Source organism: Notechis scutatus, chromosome 3 (assembly GCF_049901735.1).
Source record: "Notechis scutatus isolate UNSWTSFEM ecotype Mainland chromosome 3, rNotScu1.2, whole genome shotgun sequence".
Taxonomy (NCBI): Eukaryota; Metazoa; Chordata; class Lepidosauria; order Squamata; family Elapidae; genus Notechis; species Notechis scutatus.
In genome coordinates this window covers 32,001,580-32,024,084 of record NC_142011.1, presented here as the reverse complement: position 1 = coordinate 32,024,084, position 22,505 = coordinate 32,001,580, and the positions used below count along the sequence as shown (strand labels likewise).

Below are 22,505 nucleotides of genomic sequence, written 5' to 3'. Positions count from 1 at the left end.
CCTAAGACAATTTTGAATCCCTTCCAAACAATAGTGGGAAAATTACTATTCTCTAATGCCAAATACAACTTTACCAATGTATTGTCTTCTTCATGATATCTAATATTGGAACTGTATTAACACCACCCCAAATCACCCCCCCCCCATTGGAATCAATAACGTTCCTATCCAAAGATGTGGGAAGCTGCTTCTCTTTTTTGTAACCTTAATCTTTATTTACACATTAGGCTAGATAAAAGAAGGATCTGTCACTTCTAGTCAGTTCAATGCAGTAAATTATGCATTTGATGAGGAGTTTTAGGATTGCTGAGAAAATGGGCAGCCAGATACACACACACACACACATATATGACACACAAGATTAAAAAGAACCCAATACACAAGCCTGAGGATGGAAGACGAGATTCTGCCGAAACTTCACTATAATAAAAGCACAAATATTAAGATGTGGGAAAATACTCGAAGAAACCTAAATACCATACATAGAAATACCCGCAAAAACATAAAACGTGTGTGTGTGTGTGTGTGTGTGTGTGTGTGTGTATATATATATATATAGTATTCAGCTTTGTTCGGGTATTTTCCCACGTCATTATAGTTGTGCTTTTAAAATTGTAGCAACGTTTCGGCAGAATCTCATCTGCCATCATCAGGCTTCTGTATTGTGTTCGTCTGTGAGTCAGACTTTTACAGTGGTTTCAGATTTAAATTTGGGGCAGCCTATTGCTGTGCCAGAATGGTTTTTTCTTCATCCTGATTGGTTGGGAGTCTTGGTCTGTGTTTATTGGTCTTGGAGTTTGTTGTGTTCTGCTTGATTGGTGTTTTTAATATTTTCTGTCTGTTTTGTGGCTCTTTTTGTATCTTGATTGGCTGGCAACATTGTGTTACTTTATTGGAGGCCTTTAGTGCAGCTTGGCTCCATTTACCCGCGAAAACTTAAGAAAACAAATATATATATAAATATATATAAGCTATATTAAATGAAAATAGGCAAATATAAGCTAAAACTCAGCCTAATATTTTCAAACGTTCTTAGTAAAAAGGAATTTTCATTGCATTTGGTAAACATGGTTTAAGGTAAAGGTAAAAGTTCCCCTCGCAATTACATGATAGTTGTTTTTGGCTCAAGGGGGTGGTGCTCATCTCCGTTACAAAGCCGAAGAGCCAGCCCTGTCTGAAGATATCTCCGTCGTCATGTGGCCCGCATGACTAAATGTCAAAGGTGCACAGAACGCTGCTACCTTCCCACCAAAGTGATCTACTTGCATTTTTATATGCTTTCGAACTGCTAGGTTGGCAGAAGCTGGGACAAGTAACGGGAACTCACTCCGTTACGTGGTGCTGGGGATTCAAACTGCCAACCTTCCTGATTGACAAGCTCAGCATCTTAGCCATTGAGCCACCACGTCCCTAAACATGGTTTAAATGTAAACAAAAACAGCAAATATTTGTCGATGATACCGGCCAAGCCTGTTCTTCATCATGTCAGATCCCTCAAGAGGAGGAAACAAGTACTGTAAAAAGAAACGGAAAGTGGGAAACCTTTGAAGAAGGAAAGGCTGAACAAGGAAGAAGCCATTTTAACCATTGAGTGAAACAAGTCATGATCATTTGCATTCCAGATACTTGTAAATGCAAATCCAGGACAAAATTGCTCCAGAAGCATCCTAAGACAGAGATTTTGTAATAAAGGTGAAAATGATGCTTTCTCCCCTTCATTTCACATTACTTTACAGGTAGTCTTCAACTTGAACAATAGTTAATTTAGTGACCATTCAAAATTACAATTGCACAGAAAAAGGTGGCTTATGGCTGTTTTTCACAGTTACGACCATTGATTAAAATTCAGATGCTTGGCAAATGGTTCATATTTATGATGGTTGCAGTGTCCATGTGATCATCATTGGTGACCTTCTGACAAGCAAAGTCAACGAGGAAGCCAGATTCACTTAACAACCATGTTACTAACTTAACAAATGCAATGATTCATTTAGTAACTGTGGTAAGAAAAGTTGTAAAATGGGGCAAACTCACTTAACGAATGTTTCATTTAGCAGCATAAGGTTTGGGTTCAATTGTGGTCATAACTTACCTGTATATTATTGACAACATGTTTGCAAAGATTGTGAAGTGGCAACAAGTAATATGCCAACTTCTATTACGTTCTTATGTGACCAACACCCTGGTGATGCTATTTTATGTTTCTAAAATGTATAGCCATATTCCAGGAAATCAAAACCATTCCCTGGCATTTGGTAAAGACTACCAAATCCAGATGTTAGTTTTTTGTCCCAGAGAAACATTTTATTTGAAGAACAAATGTTGCATGCTTTCAATTCATTTCATTTTCCTCAAAGGGGCATATGGATGGCAAAACTTTTCCTGAGAAATATGGATTGGTGAAGAAAGGGACATTATTCTCAAAGGGACATTTTATTCAATCCATGAAATCTGTTTTAATTGTGCACCAAGATTCAGCCAGAAATATTAAAATTCAGAAAAGCCATTCCCAAATGAATGCAACTTTATAGAAGAGATAGTGGGTGAATTAGAAAAGGAGCTTCAGTTACAATAAAGGCTGGTGGGGGAAAATTCACTGTTGACATATGCAGGAAGGTGCTGAACAATTGTAAACTCACCAGCTTTCAGGAGCAATTTAGCCATTCTATTCGAGTTTATTTCAAACTTCATTTCTGAGTTTATATATATTCATATCAGAAACTGGACAGAAACTCATGCATTTTTTTCTAGTAATACATATGAAATCTATCCTATTATATTAAAAGAAGGGAGGAAACCAATAATAATCATTGCACAGCATCAACCATAGTTCTAATACATATCTAATACATATCTACATAAGTGATCTACAGATAACTAATCCTTGTTCTACAGTTCCAGAACCTATTGAGTTAATTTTGGATTGGAGGAAACTGATTATGTACAGCCTGGATGACAGAACAAAAAGCGGGGACATGATTGAAACCTTTATGTATTAAGAATGTGAATAAGATTCTGGAAGGCAGTATTTTCAATATTAAGCAAAAATGAAGAACACAGGGGCACAGCCTCAAACTGACAAGAGGAGAGTTCAAAAGTAATGTTAAGTATTACTTCACAGAAATAGTAGTGGAAGCTTGGAACCAACTTCCAGTGGAGGTAATGGGTCAATCATCAGTCACTGAGTTTAAACATGCTTGGGATAAACACGTGTCCATTATCTGACAAAAAAATTAAAACATAAAAAACCAAAAACAAATAAAAAATACCTCAAAGGGTAGACTTGATGGACCAGTAGGAGTTTTTTCCCCCTGAAATCAATTTTCTATGTTTCTAAAGCCTAGAACCCTTTATTAAAATAGTAGTACTGTGTATTGGAAAGAGTAAAATGATTAGATGTGTTGGATGCTAAAAATACATGGAAGTGTGATCTATTGGCCACAGAACGGAGGGATCGTAGAAAAAAATTTCCTGTAGTAGAAAAATAAAACATGGATTGTTTTTACTTACAGTGACTTACAAAACTGAAATATGAAAAATTCTTGAAATGTACTTTCTAAAGAATAAGTGCTACTATAATGAATAATCAAGGTTTTAAAAAATACAAAGAATTTAAGAACACATTGTTTCATTAAAATTTGGTACTTCTATGGCAGTAGTTTAAGGTTATTAATTGGCATTAGTATTGTCTGCAGTAATTATACTTCTATACAAATTAATACTCTGAAGGTTGGGAGAATGTAAAGATTAAAATGGAGAGAGGGACTGGTAACTGGCAAATGTAGTATTGCCACCATTCTTCCTGTGTTTCCCAGTATAGAGAGGATCAATCTACCTACAAAAGTGTGAATCAGGGGAAATTATGAGATATGAAAGTATTAAGTAAACCTATACAATGTAACATTATATTTTGTACATAGCAAACACTTGGGTTTTGTCCAACTATATTTTGCCTTATGAGATAAATTAAACAAAACTTTGCATAGTGCAACATAGTATATACATGCTTTACCCTGTGATGTAAAATTAAAGGTTTCCTTAAATTTTATCTTAGGAAGGAGAGAACATTTGTTATTCTGTCTCAAATAGTAAAGTGTTTTGGAGCAGCTGTGGGGGATGGAGAAAACACACCATGAAACACGCCAAACATTTTATATACTAATAGGTAATTAACTCCAAATAAAGAATACTTTAACCTTCAAATCAGTGGAATCCTTATTATATAAAGAGAAATAAGCAAATGCCTAATTATATCAGTATTGAAATACATTTGATTCTCAAACTTGAGAAGTTTGAGATGGCATTATAATCAAGATAAAAGCAAAATAATCACACATATATAAACACATATTTTATTTAAAATGACAATGGCAATGACAAATGAAAAGTAGGAAAAATTAAGGAATGATAGTAAAATAAGAAAAAAAATAAGACACATCTTGATATTATTTTCCTCCAAGGAGATTGTGATAATTTTCAGCAATTTGATCTTCATAAGAGATCTGTTTCATAGTCCAACAGGGATTTGAATCAATCCTATTTGGATGGATTAGATTTATATTCTCACATTCCTCCAGCAGCTCAAAACTACTTGCTTAACAAAATTTCTTTGCTTAGGGACTGGAACCTTAGCTATTATTTGCCACAACATCCTAAATATTTCAAAGCAGACAGAAGGAAGTATTGGCGACTCAGCCTTCTTCTTTCCTAGCCTCTATAATAAAGTGAGATACTATGAATTCCAGAAGTTGTCCTTGGACCATAAATCTTGTCCCGTGGGAAATTATGAGGTTTCATTGTCCACTTCATAGAAGGTACATGGGAGGAAAAAGCATAATTACTTTCTCTCTGCATAGATGTAAATACAGGACAGGAAGAAACTTTGATCAATGGGGATTGAAATGAAGCTGTATATTTAAAAAAAAGTACTTAAAAGATATTATTCTGAAATGAATGTGTGCATGCCTCCTATCCTTTGTTGATATTGAGTTCACTTTCCCTCTTTGCTTTAAAATCTGTTAAGTCCTGGCCTCAGCTATGTATTTACTGCAGAATACATATCCTGAACATTTTGGTAACATTTCTCAATTTTCCCTAAAATAAATAAATTCAGACGCTATTTTAACAGAAATTAGTATTTACGGAAAATGAGGCATACTTTGATCTAGCTGTGGTTTTTACTAGTTCGTTTTTAACGTGAAAAAACTTTGAGAAAAAAAGATACACTTTAATGCAATTTGTACTAGAAGCATTTCATTTTGTGAACATAGAGCTTTAGACATAAATAAATAATATATTTTTTTCATTGGTTTAGACTTGTGAATTCCCTAATGTGACTAAAGAGGGTGAGTCAACTGAACTTGCAGAGATTTAAGGGGAAGATCAAATGCAAGCTGGAGGAAGGCTGGAATAAATATGCAAACTCTGCTCCCAGCTGTATATAAAACTCAGGATTGAACTACTGGGTTATTGTTTTGAGCATGGTTGTTTTTCTGCACACATTTCATTACTTGGTTAGATAAGGATGTTACCTAGCCTGCTGCTCAGAGAACACTAAGAACTCCACATTTAAAAGTCTCTTCAGAACTGGGAAGCTGGAGAAGGCAACATTTCCAATTACAGAGTGACTTCACAATCCTTCTAGCTCATAATAATTCATAATAATCCATTAAAATAACTGACTACTAACTGAACAACTGTTCAGGATGACAAGTACTTTACACTGTACTATTTATCTTTGTTTTATACTCATAGAAGATTTGAACTTTACCTACACAACTCATGAAGAGATGATCTTTTGACATCTTAACCTAATGTCAATCAGCTTGATTATATGACTCCGAAAACTATTTATGAGACCAGAGAACTTTTAAGACAACCTTTTCCACTGTCCCCTCTTCTTAATAAGCATCAGTTATGCAGGATGGAGATTGTAAGAGTTGTAGTCTAGTTATTCTGAAAGGCACCAGGCTAGAGATAATTTCTTTAAGAATTGTTATTGTAGGAAAACTGACTGGAAGCTCTATTCTAACTATTGACCCTATGTGTTGCAATAAGTAATGAATCTGAGAATAAGATCTTGGCTATATCTCAGCTGCTATAGGTCCCATGCACATGTAGTAATACTCCTAAATATTGAAAATATCTACTGAAGCAATAGCAAACTTTACCCTGGGTAATTTTCAGCATACTACTGTTTTTTCTCTCAAACTTTTAGACCAATTGGAAGATCCTAGAATAGGAAATAACATTCTGAAGATCAAAATTCAGGGACACTTCATGAAGTTATTCCCAAGTATGAGGAACTGAGAGAAACAGATTAAAAACAAAACAAAACACCAAGTCCCGGGTTCTTAATCAACCTGAGCCATTTTCAGGGAAGGTAAAAAGTTGCCAAAAGAATGGGAGATGGCTGGCTGGGGATTCTGGGAGTTGCAATCCAATGCATCTACAGGATACAGATATTAGGAAAGGCTGCATTAGCATCAGTAAGCATTCTTTGGAGAGCAAGAGACTATAGTGTGATCAGAAAGATATAATGGGAAGGAGGCAACACAATCACTTACATTATTGCCCCGACAGTAGAGCTGGTAAAAAGATAGAAGGAAGGAAGAGAGGAAAGAGGAGAGGGATGGAAATGGGATGGAAACAAGACAATGGAAAGAGACAGCCCAGCAGCCTCCACAGCCTCGACATGCAGCCCAGCACTCCCACAGCCTCCAACCCCCACTCCGGCACTAGTGGAAGGAGAGAGGAGGCCAAAGGGAAAAAAGATGGTGCAGAGGAGGGGAGATCGAGGACTAGGGACTCCCGGCAAGGACGTTAGGAGAGAGGCAGGCAGGAGAAGCGGGAAGGGCAGAAGCAGGGCAGGCTTAGGATGCGGGACGGCTGCACCGCTGGGCCGGTGCCAGCCGCTTCTTGGGGTGGGTGGGTGGGAAGAAGGAAGGGACGACGCAGAAGCCCCGCCCGCCAAAGGAGAGATGCGGGGAAGCGGGCGAAGGGCAGGACGGGAACCAGTCCCGGAGGAGCCGGTCCGATCGGGATGGGATGGAGGCCGCGGAGATGAAGGGGAAGGAGAGGATGGAGAGATGGCCGTGAAGGTCCCGCTGGCGGCTGGTCGGATGGAGAGGCCCGGCGAAGCAAGCGGGCTAACTTCCGCGCTCACCGGTGTCCTGCTCTGCCAGGAAGGCATCCTCCTCTTTCCTGGAGCGCAGGCAGCTCTCGGGGGCGATGGCGCTGCCCGTCTCCTCTTCGGGCAAGCGGGGGAAGCTGGTGATGCTCATATAATCCACGGGCGAATAGGCGCCCAGGCTGCTCTCCTGACTCGCCTCCTTCTCGGCGGCCCCTGCAGCCGGGACCGCCGCCGTCGCCGCCGCCGCCGCCATCCTGCTTGCGCCTCCTTAGCCAGGCAGGCGCGTTGGTTGGCCGGTTCAGCCCAGGCTCCTGCTCCGGAAATGACTGCCGGTGGAGGCCGGGCCAGTTCGCCAAGAGGGGAGCCGAGCGAGTGTCTGGAGAGGAAGCGGAGGCGTGCGGGAGGGGCGGCCGCTAAAGGCCGGCGGGGCGGAGCTTGGGGTTCACTGGCCGACTCGCTTGGCCTGTTGCACCGCGGGCTGCGCTTCCGCACTGTCGTTTCAAGGAGCAAAGGGGCGGGGATGGCGGAGATGGGAAATATCGGCACCATCGTGAAGCGTAGTTCCCGCCAGCCGACACTTTTTGGCTGACGGCCGGGCCTGCAGCCTACCCGGTCTGTTGTATCGGGTTGGAGAAAAGGTACCTTTCCCCTTCGTTCCAGCAGATAAAAGAATTATAACATCTCTAAATAAAGCATAATTTTTCTTCTACCCATAGTTCATCACTTAGATAAGGAAAACAAGATCCAAATGCTACAATCTTTGTTAGCAGAAGTCCAGCAAGAGCAACCAGATATGATTATTTTCTTCTTTCAACACTGGTTGAAGCAGCCAATCTTACAAAACTTCTCTCGTTTTAAAAAAATATTCTTTAACCTATTCAGAAAAAATCTTAGAGGCAATTTGCTCCTCATCTGTTTCAAAATGAAAATCCTTCAGAAGTTTTAACAGATTTCTTTTGAATTAATACATACAATTCATCTTTTTGTCTCTTATAAAAATCTCCTAAATCTTAGCAGAGCTTTATTTAAAACAAAAGAAATATTCGGATCAATTTCCTGGTTTAATATCATCTTTGGGGAATAAGTTGTCCATCAGATCCATTTGTATTACATTTAAATTCCCCTTCAAATTAATTTCACAGACATAAAATTTTAAAAATCAAATTTACATAATCCTTTAAGGAGGCAGAAAATTGTATGATGAATACAATAAAATCTTGCCAGTCTGGAAAAAAAAAATCCAAAAATGTGATTAAAATTTAACCCCCGTCGGTGTCTACAGCTTGGGATCTCAATGTTGGAATTTGCTGTGGAGAAGATGCTTTCATTGTAATTAAGAGAAATCCAGGCAGGCAGAAAGTTCTTTGGGAACTATAGGTTGCTTTGTGGAGGACAAGCTCAGCAGAGGCCACATTCTTGACTTGAATTCCAGGCGGGACATTGCTTTGGTAAGCAGCAACATTGGACCTCTCAGTTGGTTCCAAGCTGCTCTCCTGTTGACCCTTAAGAGTCCACAAGAGATATAGCCTATTCTGCAATGAATACCTCTTTGCTTCCATTTGTTCTACACAATCCACGTACTACGTGGGTAAGATATGGAAGAGCAGTAACTGTTGGCATTGTAACAGGATTTGGGAAATGGCACAAGAACTTTATAGTGTTGAACTGAAGGTGATCATCCTTAGATGGAACTGCTGGGGAGGCGATAACAAAGGATTCTGGATGCTATTCAGGAGTCATATTAAGCAAAGACTGGGATTATGTGAAGGAAATATTTGGACTTGTCATTCTTTAGATGAGCTCCATAGTTATTTATGGGTTATGTACTGTGTACAGCATGGGGCTATTCATTCCACACAGGTAGCCTATGACTTATGACCACAATTGAACCTGGAGTTACGACAGTAAATCACTGTGGTTGTAATGTGAGACATCAACATGATGGAAGTTAGTGCAGGAACAATAACTTTAATCACATAGCATGTCTGCTAATGTTTGCTGAGGAAGGTGGAGATATTTTCAAAGATGCAATCTTCTCCAATTTTAACTCAACCCCAACAGTTTTATGCAATCCAAGATAATCTCTTATGTAACTTAGACCTTAAAATCAGCAAAAAAAGTTTTTCCACAAATGAAGGCAAGAGTTTTTCCTCCCACTACCTCCAAAGTAAAAGGCAGACCAAGATTATCCTCCAATACTAAAACTCATACTTATGGCCAGATCTCTTAACAAAAAGCTACCATGCCATCATCATTTTTAAAAGCAAATATCCATCTACTTTAAGGGCCAAAGCAGTTACAAAATACTACTTGAAAATTTAAAAATGGCAATACCAATAAAAAAGCATTACACCAGCTTCTTAAAGTGATCTTTATTAGTGATCTTCCATGTATAAAATGATTTACTTATTTGGTAGATGACTCAAGCTTTGAAAAAAACCCTGCTGATTGAGAAATGCAGCTTAAAATTAGCAAATACCAAAATGTCTAAGTATCTCCTCAAACTGAAGGAGAGAACACTTAAGTTGGCAATGAAGAACTGCAAGAGAAACCTCTGCTAAGGTTTCCCAAACTTTAGTAGTTTTGTCTTTGACTTCCTGTGGCTAAATTCTTCCCTGGTGTTAACAATGGACTGAAAAAAAGGCAGACAGACTTGACAATGTTGAAAGAGAATACATGGAAAACTACTTGTGAAAAAAAGTATGCACCGTTAAGAGTTTAAAAGAAGAGTACAAAGAACTGGAAATTTATCCACAGCATATTAGGACTCAAAACAGCTTCTCATTGTAAGGCAGTCTTAATGAACTCCATTTTCTGTCTACTTACATTAACTTAAGATAGGAAATACCTTCTTGAAATTATTAAATACTTATATAGACAAGGAGTTTAAATCTTAAAATGATTGAGACAGTACAATTAAAGCTCATAAGCAGCCTAATTAGTGTACAATTAATAGACTTTTTCATTCTGATATTTTCAATCATAAAATATCAACACAATTTCAGTCTACTCCTATCTGAAAATTAGTTCTATGTACAAGACATTAGCTGCCTTAATTGTTCTGTATTATTCTGTATTATGTTTCAGCTTCAAAAACCTGTAACAATCCCAACGTAATTGAATTCTGAAGCATCTGCTATTTTGTGCATTTAGATCACTAGACTCTGAGGTAGGTTCTGGAAACTGAATTGGTTCACTAACCAATATATTAAGATGTTTCTAAATCACTGCAATTGTTTTGGGAAGTTCCCTAATGAAGCTAGGAAAGCCTCACACTTCTCAGTAAATAGTTAAAATCTCAAAATATTAGGAAACAATCTGAAGATTATGTTTATTACATTGTTAAGAGACCAAAATTTTAAAACCCTGGATGAACCATTTAAAGACATTAGTACTTAGATCAGAGCTTTAATTTCCTCAAAAGAAGCCGAGAACCATCAAAATCTATGTTCCACAATACATTCAGCAGAGTTCTCCTCCTGCCATATGCTTCATGATGGCTACCATATTAGTATGTCTTACAAATGGAAGACAAGTCACAATCTGAATAGATCTCAAAGAGAACAAGATAATTGATGCAAGTTAATTAACTGAATCACCCTTTTAGGATATAAAGATTTGTCATCGCCATACTGGCTAAAGTCACCAAGAAGGCTGAAAGGTTGAAAAGTCTTGTGCTATCTGTAAAGCATTGTAATGGCTTTTTTTAAGTTCTGGAAAAGCAACAGCTTTTTAAAATAAGACTGATCAAACTTTTCTTCTTAGAATCCACAAGACATGTTGCATCTCCTTGGACCATGGATGTAAAAACTGACTTGTTCTACCTCTCCATAGGCCAAAGGGGGTTCTTAAAGTGTTCTTCAGTTAAGACAATTAATTTGGCTGAGTTTGTCAATCATAATGGATGGCAGTGTAGAAGATTATCCAAACAACCTGAAAAGAAGCACAGAGAAGAACAAATAAAAAGAAAAAATTAAATGTTACCAAATTATAATTATGAATCTATTTTGCTTTCTTCCTTCTGAATAAGATTGCATTATTAACATTACTACAATAAGGGATCATAAAGAAATGTTAGGACTAATATCAGAAAACCTCATTGCTTTTTAGTGCTAGCAGGAGAGAGACAGACAAATAAAAATGGTCTCAAGGTAAAAATGTTCTGATTCTGTTACATCTCTTTCCCTGGCCTAGCAGAAATGCTATACTTTTCTAAACCTTCTTGAATATTATGACTTCAAAATGGACCATTTTGACATATTAGCTATTGGAATGATTAATATGTAGTTAGAACACTGTTAACATTAGAAAAGTCATGAGAGTGGAATGGATATAAGTATTTCAAAATCAAAATATTTTTGTACCCCTTTTGAAAACTGGTCTATTGTTTTTCTTATATTTATGTATGAGAACTTGGAAACAACCAAAGATACAGTGCTGGATATTTTATGTATAAAAACACCTACAATCAAAATTCTGTTACCCAACCAGAAGCTTTGAGACACTATAAACTAATTGTATATGTTTGAACAAGAATGTAAGTGCCATCTTCTAATCACAACTAAATAGGACAATTTATACCTAAACAGAACCACTGCCAAAGTTCTTTTCTCTATATATTACTTTATACTGAAGATTTATAGTGGCATTTATAGTGTTTCCTATTAAATGTTATAGCCTGCACATAAAAATATTAGGGAAAATACATGGTCAAAAGTTGGCAAATATACTTACTGAAAAAGGAGGCAGATAAAAAGCTTTCACTGAACTCACATATGCACAGATACATATACCTTTTAGTATAAATTAGAGATAATGAAATGTTTTACCATTAAGTAATTTGGATTAATTCAACAATCAACAGCCATCAGCAAAACAAATTCCCCCTTTCTCTATATTCCCCATCCTCTAAGTAGGTCCTAGAATAGTGATCCCCAACCTTTGTGGCTTGGCAGATTGGTTGGGGGGGGGGAGGAGAACCGGGCCACATGAGCAGCAGGCCGACACATGCATGCACATACAGCTCTACTAACGCAACAGAGAAGCCTTTGGGGTGCGGTCTTGCCTCCCCAAGAGCAAACTGAGGGGTAATTTTGAGTTGAAAGAAATAATGCAGTTTTGCATTGGGGAGCTTTCTCATGCGATGTTGAATTTTAAAAGTTATATGTTTCCCTTTAAATTCTTAGTAGGGGAAAAATATCTATTATTTTACCCACATGCAATTTACATTTCTAAATTTAATCTCAATTTCTTTTCTCTCTAATTACAAGATTTTAAGGTTTCTTGGGATGATAATCTACCTCCTATTTCATACTGTGCATATAATGTCATAAATCTACAAACAAGTAACATAAATTACCAAAAACAAAGCAAAAGATGTCATGAAGCCTTCCTTTGTTAGTTCCCATGTTCCACCATACTCCTCTTCATCTATTTGCTGAAAACTGCTAAAATAGAGGTATAGGACTCCAGCATTTATGAGACAGAATCTGGAGGAGAGGGGAAAAAGGAGATGCTGGTTAACTTCAATCAACTTACAATGTAAAAGTATCAAGGAGCTTTCTTCTTTTCAGTTTCACTGAAATTAATAGCAGCCCCTAAAGAGTCCTCAGTTTATAATCAGTCATTTAACAATTGCACAAAGTTACAGTGGACTTTTAAAATAGGCTACTAATGATCTCTTCTTAAAGTTACAACTGCCACCCCTCCCAGCCACAATGGCACTTCAGGTATTTGGCAACTTGGCTTGCAATTATGACAGGTTGCAACATTCTGCAATCACGTGACCAGAATTTGCAACTTTTCTTATGCTACTAAGTTGGTACTGCCAGTACAGATTAAAACACTGGTAGGCCTCAATTTATGACTAGTCATATAGCAATCATTCAGAGTTATGATGGACTTCCCTGCAGTCATGTGAACACATTTCAGGCATTCAGCACTAGCCACACTTATGGCCATTTATACTTCTGGTTTAATCAGTAAAACCAGCCCATTGCAAACAATTGGTGCACTTAATATCCATTGTGTTCGCTAATTAACCAAGGACATTCTCACAACTGATAGGAGGAAGGCAGAGTGATGTCACCCAGAAGCCAGACTGCACTGTGATTGGACCATGTGGCTGATTGTTTTGAGAAAGTGGGAAAACTTTTACTTTTAATTAGGTGAAAACCACAGAAGTCTTCAGCGTTGGTTTTCATCAGATCTGTGCCAATATGATATTTCCAATAAAACTATTCTCTGAGGAATCTCCCTGCCTTGGAGTTTTGCTTATATGGAATTATTACTTAGAACCCTGACACCTGAATGCACATGCATTAACCCTTTAACAATGTAACATTAAAAAAGGACAATAGGTACTGAAGAGGTATCCTATGTTGTGTTAATTTCAGGTGAACCTGAACTATTAATTCTGCCCTCTAACCCACACTATCCTGGCTTTGTTAAAAAATTGAGTTGCTTACATTCCAGAAGGGTGGATGATATTCTTTCTTATAATCTCTTAAATAAAGTTAATCCAGAAGTAGATATTTATCTATAGATGTATAAATAGTTTTAGAAGAAATAACTGGAAGTATTTCATTTTCCTATTACACAACTCGCTTTCCTATCATTTAAGGAAAACATAGGCAACTGCGAAAATATCTTATGCTTTAATTACTATCAGTATTTAAGATATTCCCTTTATCATTTCTTGTCATAGCTGGAAATTCATAGTCAAATATCTATATAATCTTTCAACATAGTCATACATTTAGTTTTCAGCAATAAATGACACATTCTAAGCTTCTAGACATATTTTCAGGCAAATGGATATATTTTCAACATTTTCTTTATTTCATGCACTGCAGCCATTTTTTTTTTCCTATGAAAACCTTTCTGATGTTCTGGTGCATGTTCCCTCTGACTAAACTTAAGCTTTCTGTATCTTTTCTACAAACTGCTCTGAGAAATTTTTGCAAGCTCAAATAATTGTATAATACAAAGCCCATATACTTCAAGTATACATCCCTAATCTTAACCATTTCAACTTCATCAATGAATGCCTTTAAATAAATGCAAAATAATTACTTACATTGCTATACCCACAAATCCCTTCAGTGGAACAATTCCCCAGATCACTCCCAAAATAACAGCAATGATCTGCCTGAACCAGTAAATGACATCTAAAAATTCATCCTGCAGAGAAAAAACAATATCCAATTCATATGGAACCACATACGTTTGTAGACCTCCTGTTATAACCACAAATCTAAGTTCTCAAGATATCTCAATTGCCTAATTCAAAAGAACTATACAAACGTTTTGAGGTCGTCTTAGGTCTAAAAACTAAAGGAGATTCAGAAATTAGACACCTGCAATTATTTCCATCCTACCTGGAAATCTATCTCAATTCCAGGGTAAAAGGTATATATTTACATTTTTTCAGCCCTATTTATTATGTACCTATCTTTCAAGGAGCTTAGATAAATTACTTTAATCTTGTAAGGACTCTGGGAGACGGAGGGGGCTACTGATTCAAAGTGAGGTATCTGCTCAGCTTGATTGTCAAGTCAGGGTTTAAATCTAAGCTAATATCAGCTCACTAATCTCTATGCCATTCTCATTTCACTTTATTTGCAAATGGGCTGAACAAGTCTGAATTCTTCTATTTGAAAAAAAAAAGTATAATTAATTCACATAATGGATTAGAATGATCTTCCACTTGCTATGAAATGGTAGAAAAAAGATGTACTTTCTACCATAAGATAGTTTGCTTGGTCAGACTCCATCTTCTTTTGTTTCACAATAGTGAAATAGAAATTATACAGAACTTATTTTAAGAGCTTAATTTGAGTACTGTATCTATATTCTCTTCCCATGTTTTATGACCTGTTAGCGCTTTAAAATAGGCCAGATTAGGAAACAAAGCTCATGCAGGCCTATACTAATTTTATTAAAAAGTTATGGTAACAGTCATTTCTGAGCACCCTCCGTTTATCTTCCTGAGAACTAAATTGAGTCTTGTCACAAATATTTTATTGAGTTACAGATATGCCCTGAAGTCAGATTTCTTTTATCTGACCATTGACTGGGAAGCAGTTCGTTCCTTGCCTTTGAATTGTGTAATCTTGGCCAACTGTGAATTACTCACCATGTTAAACTATAATTTAAGTAATCTAAGCTTTTAATTTCAATAGTATCCAGACTGTTCTTCAAACTCCCCATCCGCCTTTACAAACATCTTAGTTGCTTAAATCAAAATTAAACACTCTGAAAAACATAAAAACTGTGTTTGCACAAGAAGCTAACTCCAAGTTAAATGAATCGTAACTGATTATTTACCCATATAATCTATATGCCCTCCAATTCTATAAACATTAGGAACTTACATAAATATTTTAAATTCTTTTTAGTGCCTTTGAATCCGTCTTGACTTCTGATAACCATATGGATAAGTCCACACAGTTTCTTGCCTATTTAGTTAAAAATGCTTTACCACTGTCTTCTTTCTAGGACTGAGAGTATCTAGTCCAAAGTTACCCACCTGACTTCATATCTAAGGCAGTCTGTTGTACCCCAATGCTTTGAACCACTATACCAAACTGGTTCTCAGAAACATCCTACAAACATTTAATGAAGACAATTTAATTAAAATATACTTGAAGTATTTAATAAACAAGGGCCCTCTGGCCATTAAAGCTTAGCGAAAGAGCAAAACCTTTACATTTTTCTGAATTGTAAAATTCAGACCTGGGGGCGGGGATCATCCTGTGTTTCAAAATAAAGGAAAAGCCACACACACACACACACACACACACACAAAAGCCTGCTCTAACATTCCAGGAAGGAAGAAGGTAACCCAAAGCATTGCTTTCTAGGCCGACTGGACAGTTATAGGAAGATTCTGTTTAGAAAAGATGGTCCTGAGAGAGTAAGAAAGATGCAAACCCTGTGGGGTTCTTTACAGGTCCTACAGTTCAATTCCAGTACTCTGAATTTTATTTGGAAACAGGCAGGCAGCCAAGGCAGCACCCAGAAATATAAGTGTTGCCACATTAGATGCCAGCTAGTAGGTTGCCACATTATGCGCCAACTCCCGTTTCCTAATCATCTTCAAGGGCCACCTCAAGCAGGCCACACTGCAGCAATCCAGTGTTCCAGATAAAAAGGGAAAAAAACCTCCTTGTTGTCAAAGGTTTCCCACTCCCCCAACTGGGCATGGTAGTTAGCCTGCCAGCCAAAACTGGTGGGGGGGGGGCGCGAGGAGAAGCTCTCCACCTACTGATCCCTTGTAAATCTGGGCGGAGGTGTGTGGAGAAGGCCGGCTACCAAGATGCTCCTGTAACACACACACACGGCCAGCAAAGGGGCTGACACCAATCCCAACGGTTTCTGGGCAGTCAACATCGGCGCCTTAGTTTAGGTGTCAACGTCCTTGACATCTTCCATCCTTCCTGCCCAAGAGCTCAGGGTACAAACCAGGAGGCTCCGTTTCTGCCTCTTGCGAGCTGTGCAGGGGCTCCGCTGTGACCTTCAGGAGAACCGACTGGCAAAGTCTCCCCACCCCACAAAAAACCCGCAAAGCCGAGGCCTGCCCTCCCGTAAACACCCGGCCGGCCCACCGGGTCTAGGCCTCACCTTGTCCTCCCAGGCGGAGTCGCTCCGCAAGGCTTTGCTCCACAACGAGGCCCGCAACACTCCGCCCCCGCCGTTGGCTACCAGGTGCTGCTGCTGCTGCTGCTGCTGCTGCGAGTGCGGGTGCGACGACGGCTCCTCCTTCCGTCGACCGCCGCTCATCGTCCCCCGCGCCACACCTCGAGCACAACGCGCCCCGGTCACGGCAGGAAAGGCAGCCGCTCGTCCACGTGAGCGCCGGTCCTGAAGCCCCGCTATCGCGTCGCCCGAGACACGTGGTCCTCGTCACGTGATGCGAGCGCCCTACGGCGAGAGAAACGGGCCTTTATCCAGCGGCGCGAAGGGCTTGCCAGGTGGAGCCGAATCCGAGGTTTCTGCGTTTACAGAGCTTGCCGGGATATTCTCCGGTCGCGTTTGGAGGCGATATTCGGGGACGGGAGGGGGCCATGTACATTTCGAGTCTACAAGGCGCTCTTTCAATGCTCCCCCTGCGGCTTGCTAGTCGTGGTTAGTTCTTATGGGTATTTGTAAGTTTCATGCGGTGCGTAAACTCATTCGTTGTGTCTTAGCCTTAAGCGCAGCCCGTACGCTGAATAAACCATAGTTATATCATCTCTGCGAGGTTTATATATCATCTCTGCAATGGCCAGGAGAAACTGGGCATCTGGCTCCCCTTGGTATATTTCCTGAAATCCCTCTCTCTATATTTATTTATTAAATTTATAGAGCCGCCCATTTCACATATGTGGCTTTGTGGGAGGTTCGTATGATTAAAATTACAAAACCCAAACCACAGCTAAGACAATTAAAAAAGACTATTGAAATATAATTAAACTGGTTCAAGATTATAAATACTTTGGAACAAAAAAACATGGGAGGATACCTTCCAAAATTTATGAGCAGAATTGCCGCTTTTCAAGGGACTGTACCTAATATACAGTCTTATAAGCATTTTCTACTGTGATTAATATTTTCAGCATAGTTTAGAAAATAAAAATACTACTTTAATAAGTTGCACATAAAATCAATTAGCACATTTAAATTCTGTACAAATGTCCTGTGGGAAATTACTCTCCTTGCCAAATATTCATATAGTTTTATTTTGAGTTTTTAATATTCTCACCTTCCAAAGAGAAAAAGCAGTTACAGAGACTAAACAGATTTAACACTATTAAAATGCATGCTACCAGAGTATGACTGAAGGTGTAAATTGATGCATCTAAACATCCACAATACATATATAATGTATATTACTTTAGGCTGGATACTACTTTCTATTGTGTAGTTTCATCACAGATTTGTTACTGAAATAATATGTAGAAAGACCCCAGTCTAGATAAAGAGGCACACAAAATTTTATTTTATCTAGTTTAGGTTCTGGAGAAATAACCACAATAATTATTGAGAATCCTAGTCATGGGTGTGGATGTCGTATATACAAAGTGAAAGAGGCTGGATTAAAACTGCAGACACTGAGGCTATGTCAGCCTTCCCAAACCAGGGATACTTCTCTGCTAGTTGGAAATTTCAACACTTGTAATCCCAACGTCCTGTTTACTTATATTTACTTTCTGTTACCAAAATCTGGCACTTCTAACCATTATGCCATGCTTTATTTCATTGGTAAAACAGTTAGGCTTGTAATAGGAGATTCAATAGAAAAAAACCCCTCAATATTTATTTATTTATTAAACTTGATGCCGCCAAATTCCCAACCATTCTGGCTAGTTCATGACAAACAAAAATTATAACAATTAATTAATGGTAAAAGATGGCAAGTGTAATAGATCAGATGGGATGAAGTGAAGGGGTCTCACCCTCCCTTGTTAGAGGCCCAGGTGAAGAGTTTTTGTGGTTCTTCTGAACAACAGCAGAATAGAGGCCATCCTGATCTTGGGAAGAACCTTGTTCCAGAGGGCAGGTGCTGTGGCAGGCGTGCTTCCGAGATCCTGATAGAGAACATTTAATTGAAGGAATCCAAAGTGTGCCAACCCTGCAGATTTAAATTGGTCAGGTAGATGCTATAGGTGATAGATAGTCCTTCAAGTAAGCAGGCGTATGCCATGTAAGGCTTTATATGTAGTGACCAGAGCCTTGAATTATACCTGGAAGCAATTGGAAATCAGTGTAGCTCAAACAGCTACATTTTTGAACCAGTTTAAAGCTTTGGGTGTAAAGAGGTATGTCCTCAAGGACAGCCCCATTAACACATGAAACTGCTAAATGTGTTACAACTTATGCCTGTTGCAATGTAAGGAAGTGAAAATATCCTGTTGCAAAAGACATCATCAACACATAGTATTTTACTGAATGTAAATTAAAAACAAATGTTTTTTCCTGGATTTTTTTTAAACAGCACCTTTTAATTATGCACATTCACCACAAGGTGGCAGAAAGGTACCATGGTACCATAGCTTCTACAATGGCCTATTCTTTGGCTTTACCTGGGAGTCCCTCTCTCCTTGGACAGCAAATACAGCCTGAGAGGTTTAAGGCACTAGAGAATTTACAATATTTGCATAACCCACTGCTCTCATAGTAAGGATATTAGTTTTTCAAACTGCTCTATGTTTAAAGCCAACTGTGGTGAAACATTAAATCATAATGATCTCATGTCCATATCTGCAAAGCATAGAAACCAAACTTTCACAATAGTTAATGTTTTTTAAAAACTCATATTTCTGAAGCATGAACTTTGCATATGTTTGGAGAAAGAAAGAATAAAATTGATGGGATCCTTACAAAAAAAGAGGAAATATTTGTCTGTCACTGGGCACTTTAACAAGAGCTAATCAAAATATATTTGCTAGAAAGGTTTATTCCTTCCTGTTATTTACAGGTTGTGGTATTTGCTGAATGGTTTTCTTTGTACAATCGACTCAATACAGTAGTGCAATTTGTGAACAAAGCTCATTAGATTAGTCTATGATTCAATGTGGACAGGAAACCCAAAGAACTGGCTGTTTGAATAAAAATGTTGTATAAACACACTCATCATTCACTAATGTGATTTGTCTATTTATACTGCTAGCATGTCTGAATGAATGTTCCACTGAGTTCAGCTGAACTGACTTTTAGATAACTCATTTAGAGTGATAATCTGTCAGGGTCATTTTATACAGATATATTTAAAAATAAGCCTTGATAGATTTAGAGAACTTTGTTTCAGATATCTGAGCAAGGGATGGTAATTTAATTGTGTAACAGGGTCATCTAGGTGAATAAAAAAAGGCGCAACATGGTGACTTCAGCTGTGGTTGAACCCACAACCTTTTGTATCAGAGACATCCTGACTTTTCAACTATCCTCCCACAAAAGCCCCTGTTGTGTAATCATTACAAAAGATGTCACATAGATAAAATGTATTTTCTAGTGTTCCAGAACATAAAACTGGAATCCATTAGTGCAAATTGAAAGGAAGTTTTATTTATTTATTTAATTTATACCCTGCCTACCTCACCATTGAAGTGACTCTGGGCGGCTTAAAAACAGTTCAATTAATCAGATTTAAGTAGACTAAAAATCAAGGCAGCATGGCTGTGGGGATTTTCTCTTCTATCAACTACCTCCAGTGAAAAGTGCTCTCAAGCCAGCCAGCCAACCGATCCAGGTTTTAAGTCCTTCCAGGAGGCCAAAAAAGTAAAGATTATTCTCACTTCCGGTGGCAGAATATTCCAGAAGATGAGGGCCCCAATGGAAAAGGCTCTTCTCCAGCACCGCACCAACTGAAATTCCTGGGCAGATGGTGTCCATCAGAGCGCCACTCATTTGGTGGAGCAAGTGAGCAAGGGCCAATCCAGTTTGAGCAATTTGGTTCCTTAGATACCTTGAACTCATGCCATAAAGGGCTTTAAAGGTAAAAAAAAAAACAATACCTTGAATTGGACTTGGAAGCAAACTCGCAAGCAATAAAGCTCGTGCAACAGTGGTGTTACATGCATCGCCCTAGAAGCTTCCCGAACTATCCATGCTACTGCATTCTGTACTAGCTGTAGCTTCCAAATACTCTTCCAGGGTGGCCTCGTTTGTAGTAGTCCAATTGAGAGATGACTAAGGCAGAAGCACAGGGCCTCATGATCCAGGAAAAAGTGCAATTGTTGCACAGAACAGCATGAAGTTGTGCAAAAACTCTCCTAGCCACAACTGTAGGTGGAAACAGTTGTAGATAGTAGATTACATTATCTCTGAAGATTGTATCATGTTCTCCATTGTGGATTTTTGAAAAGAGGCTGGATGATGGATGGTGGAGTAACAGATTGCCTGAACTGGTAGGAGGTTGAATGAATTACATCTTTTGTTTTCAGCACTGTGATTAATTTAAAAGGACGTTATATTAACAAGTCTCTGGATGAAATGCAAATTGGCCAATCACATTTTAGCATAGTTGTACAAACCTATTCCATGTAGTTAGCTTTATTTTTTAGTATAGTATAATATGTGAATTCGAATAATTGTGTTAATGAACAAACTGGTTAAGCAGAAGATATATACAGTATGAACAGATTCAGAGAGCCTTAATCTGTTTTACTTTTTCACATAGTATGACATCTTGCCTGATAACAAAACACAATAAACCCTAACTTTCCTTGCATAGCTGTATAAACCTTGACGGCTGGGATTTAGATGTGTCTGGATTTCCTTTTCAGAACATCCAGGCTTTAAGAACTGATTCAGGTACCATCTGCTCATGAGAACGTACAACTGTCCTTTCCATAGTCATCTTCCACGGGAAATGTAATTACAATGTTTTCTTCCATGGCTGCTTTGTAATAAACAGGCTAAGACATTGGGACTGGGCTGGGGGTAAAGAATGGGTGGGATGAGAAACAATTGATCTGCTCTTTGCCTTGATTGGAAGGGACCTACAACTGGCATAACTTCACCAGAAAGTTAGGCTGGATGCAGTGCAGTCTTTGAGCTTAAAAGGTTTCTACATCCTCATTCAAAGCCCAAGTGAATAATGGATCAGAATGAATGGAAAGCTGGCAGATAAAATAACAATATTTTAGACAAAGATAACTTTGGCATGCTAATCTTTTGCAAATTAGCCCAGCGGCTCCCACCCCCACTATAGTACCAAATAACTGTCAGATGGATAGGACAAGACTTTGCCAACCTTTGCTAAGCTAAAAAAAAAGGTAACAAAACAAATTACATTTGATTAGAAATTGGATGGGAGACAAGGATTGTTGGCTAGATTTGGGAAGTAAAACATTCAGAAAGAAAGCATTGGCAAACTACTGCATTGTTTGAAGACAGCTACGTGGATGGTCCATGGAATTACTACAAATGAGCCTGACTTAAAGGAAACTTGACTTTATAATACACAGGACTGTTTTATGGTACATCTTTATACCATGAGGAATCTGGTCAGGAAATGTTACTGGCTTTTACAGAAATGTAAGAGTCTGTTTGACAGGAAAAATGAATTAAGGGTAACTGCCTCTGATGCTTTCTTTTACATTTTCCTGTCTAAACTAGTCTTTATTCACTGGAAAACATTTGTACTTTTATTTTTCTGGCAAGGAAAAAATAATTGAAACAACTGCACAGAGGAGTGAGGAATGCCAACCAAGCATTGTTCAGGAAGTCCTTGTGACTTTTAACCATTGTTAAAACCTTTGTTTAAACTTTTGTTCTCAGCCAGCAGAAAGCACAAAGGTTTGTCGTTTATAGGACTTGCATCCTTATAAAGAAAACTGTTGCTAGGTCCTCTCAGATACCGGTTTTAACAACCGATCAGTTCAGCAAC

The 22,505-nt window shown here is 38.3% G+C and overlaps 2 protein-coding genes across 2 annotated transcripts in view; both read right to left on the bottom strand.

Annotated features, from left to right (window-relative positions):
• The window catches only part of GGT7 (gamma-glutamyltransferase 7), a 34,850-nt gene extending 27,379 nt beyond the window's left edge, over positions 1-7,471 (bottom strand). Inside the window, exon 1 of the mRNA XM_026681684.2 lies at positions 7,166-7,471. Coding sequence (XP_026537469.1) covers positions 7,166-7,385 — 220 coding nt within the window. The 5' untranslated portion in view covers positions 7,386-7,471. The remainder of the gene's footprint in view (positions 1-7,165) is intronic.
• A 2,018-nt stretch (positions 7,472-9,489) lies between these two features.
• RAB5IF (RAB5 interacting factor) lies at positions 9,490-17,053 on the bottom strand. The gene is made up of 4 exons (XM_026681672.2): positions 16,757-17,053; positions 14,211-14,314; positions 12,492-12,621; positions 9,490-11,065 (listed from the first exon to the last, which is right to left on the bottom strand). The coding sequence occupies exons 1-4, from the start codon at positions 16,913-16,915 to the stop codon at positions 11,024-11,026; spliced, it is 435 nt and encodes a 144-aa protein (XP_026537457.1). The 5' UTR covers positions 16,916-17,053; the 3' UTR covers positions 9,490-11,023.
• Between the last annotated feature and the right edge of the window lie 5,452 nt (positions 17,054-22,505).

Excerpts from the sequence above, each read along its gene's own strand:
- RAB5IF (XM_026681672.2), bottom strand. The coding sequence starts at position 16,915 with ATGAGCGGCGGTCGACGGAAGGAGGAGCCGTCGTCGCACCCGCACTCG. Across the intron at positions 14,315-16,756 it reads ACTCCGCCTGGGAGGACAAG|GATGAATTTTTAGATGTCAT; the intron begins GTGAGGCCTAGA and ends TTTTCTCTGCAG. Across the intron at positions 11,066-12,491 it reads CATCTTTTGCTTTGTTTTTG|GTTGTTTGGATAATCTTCTA; the intron begins GTAATTTATGTT and ends GCTTCTTTTCAG.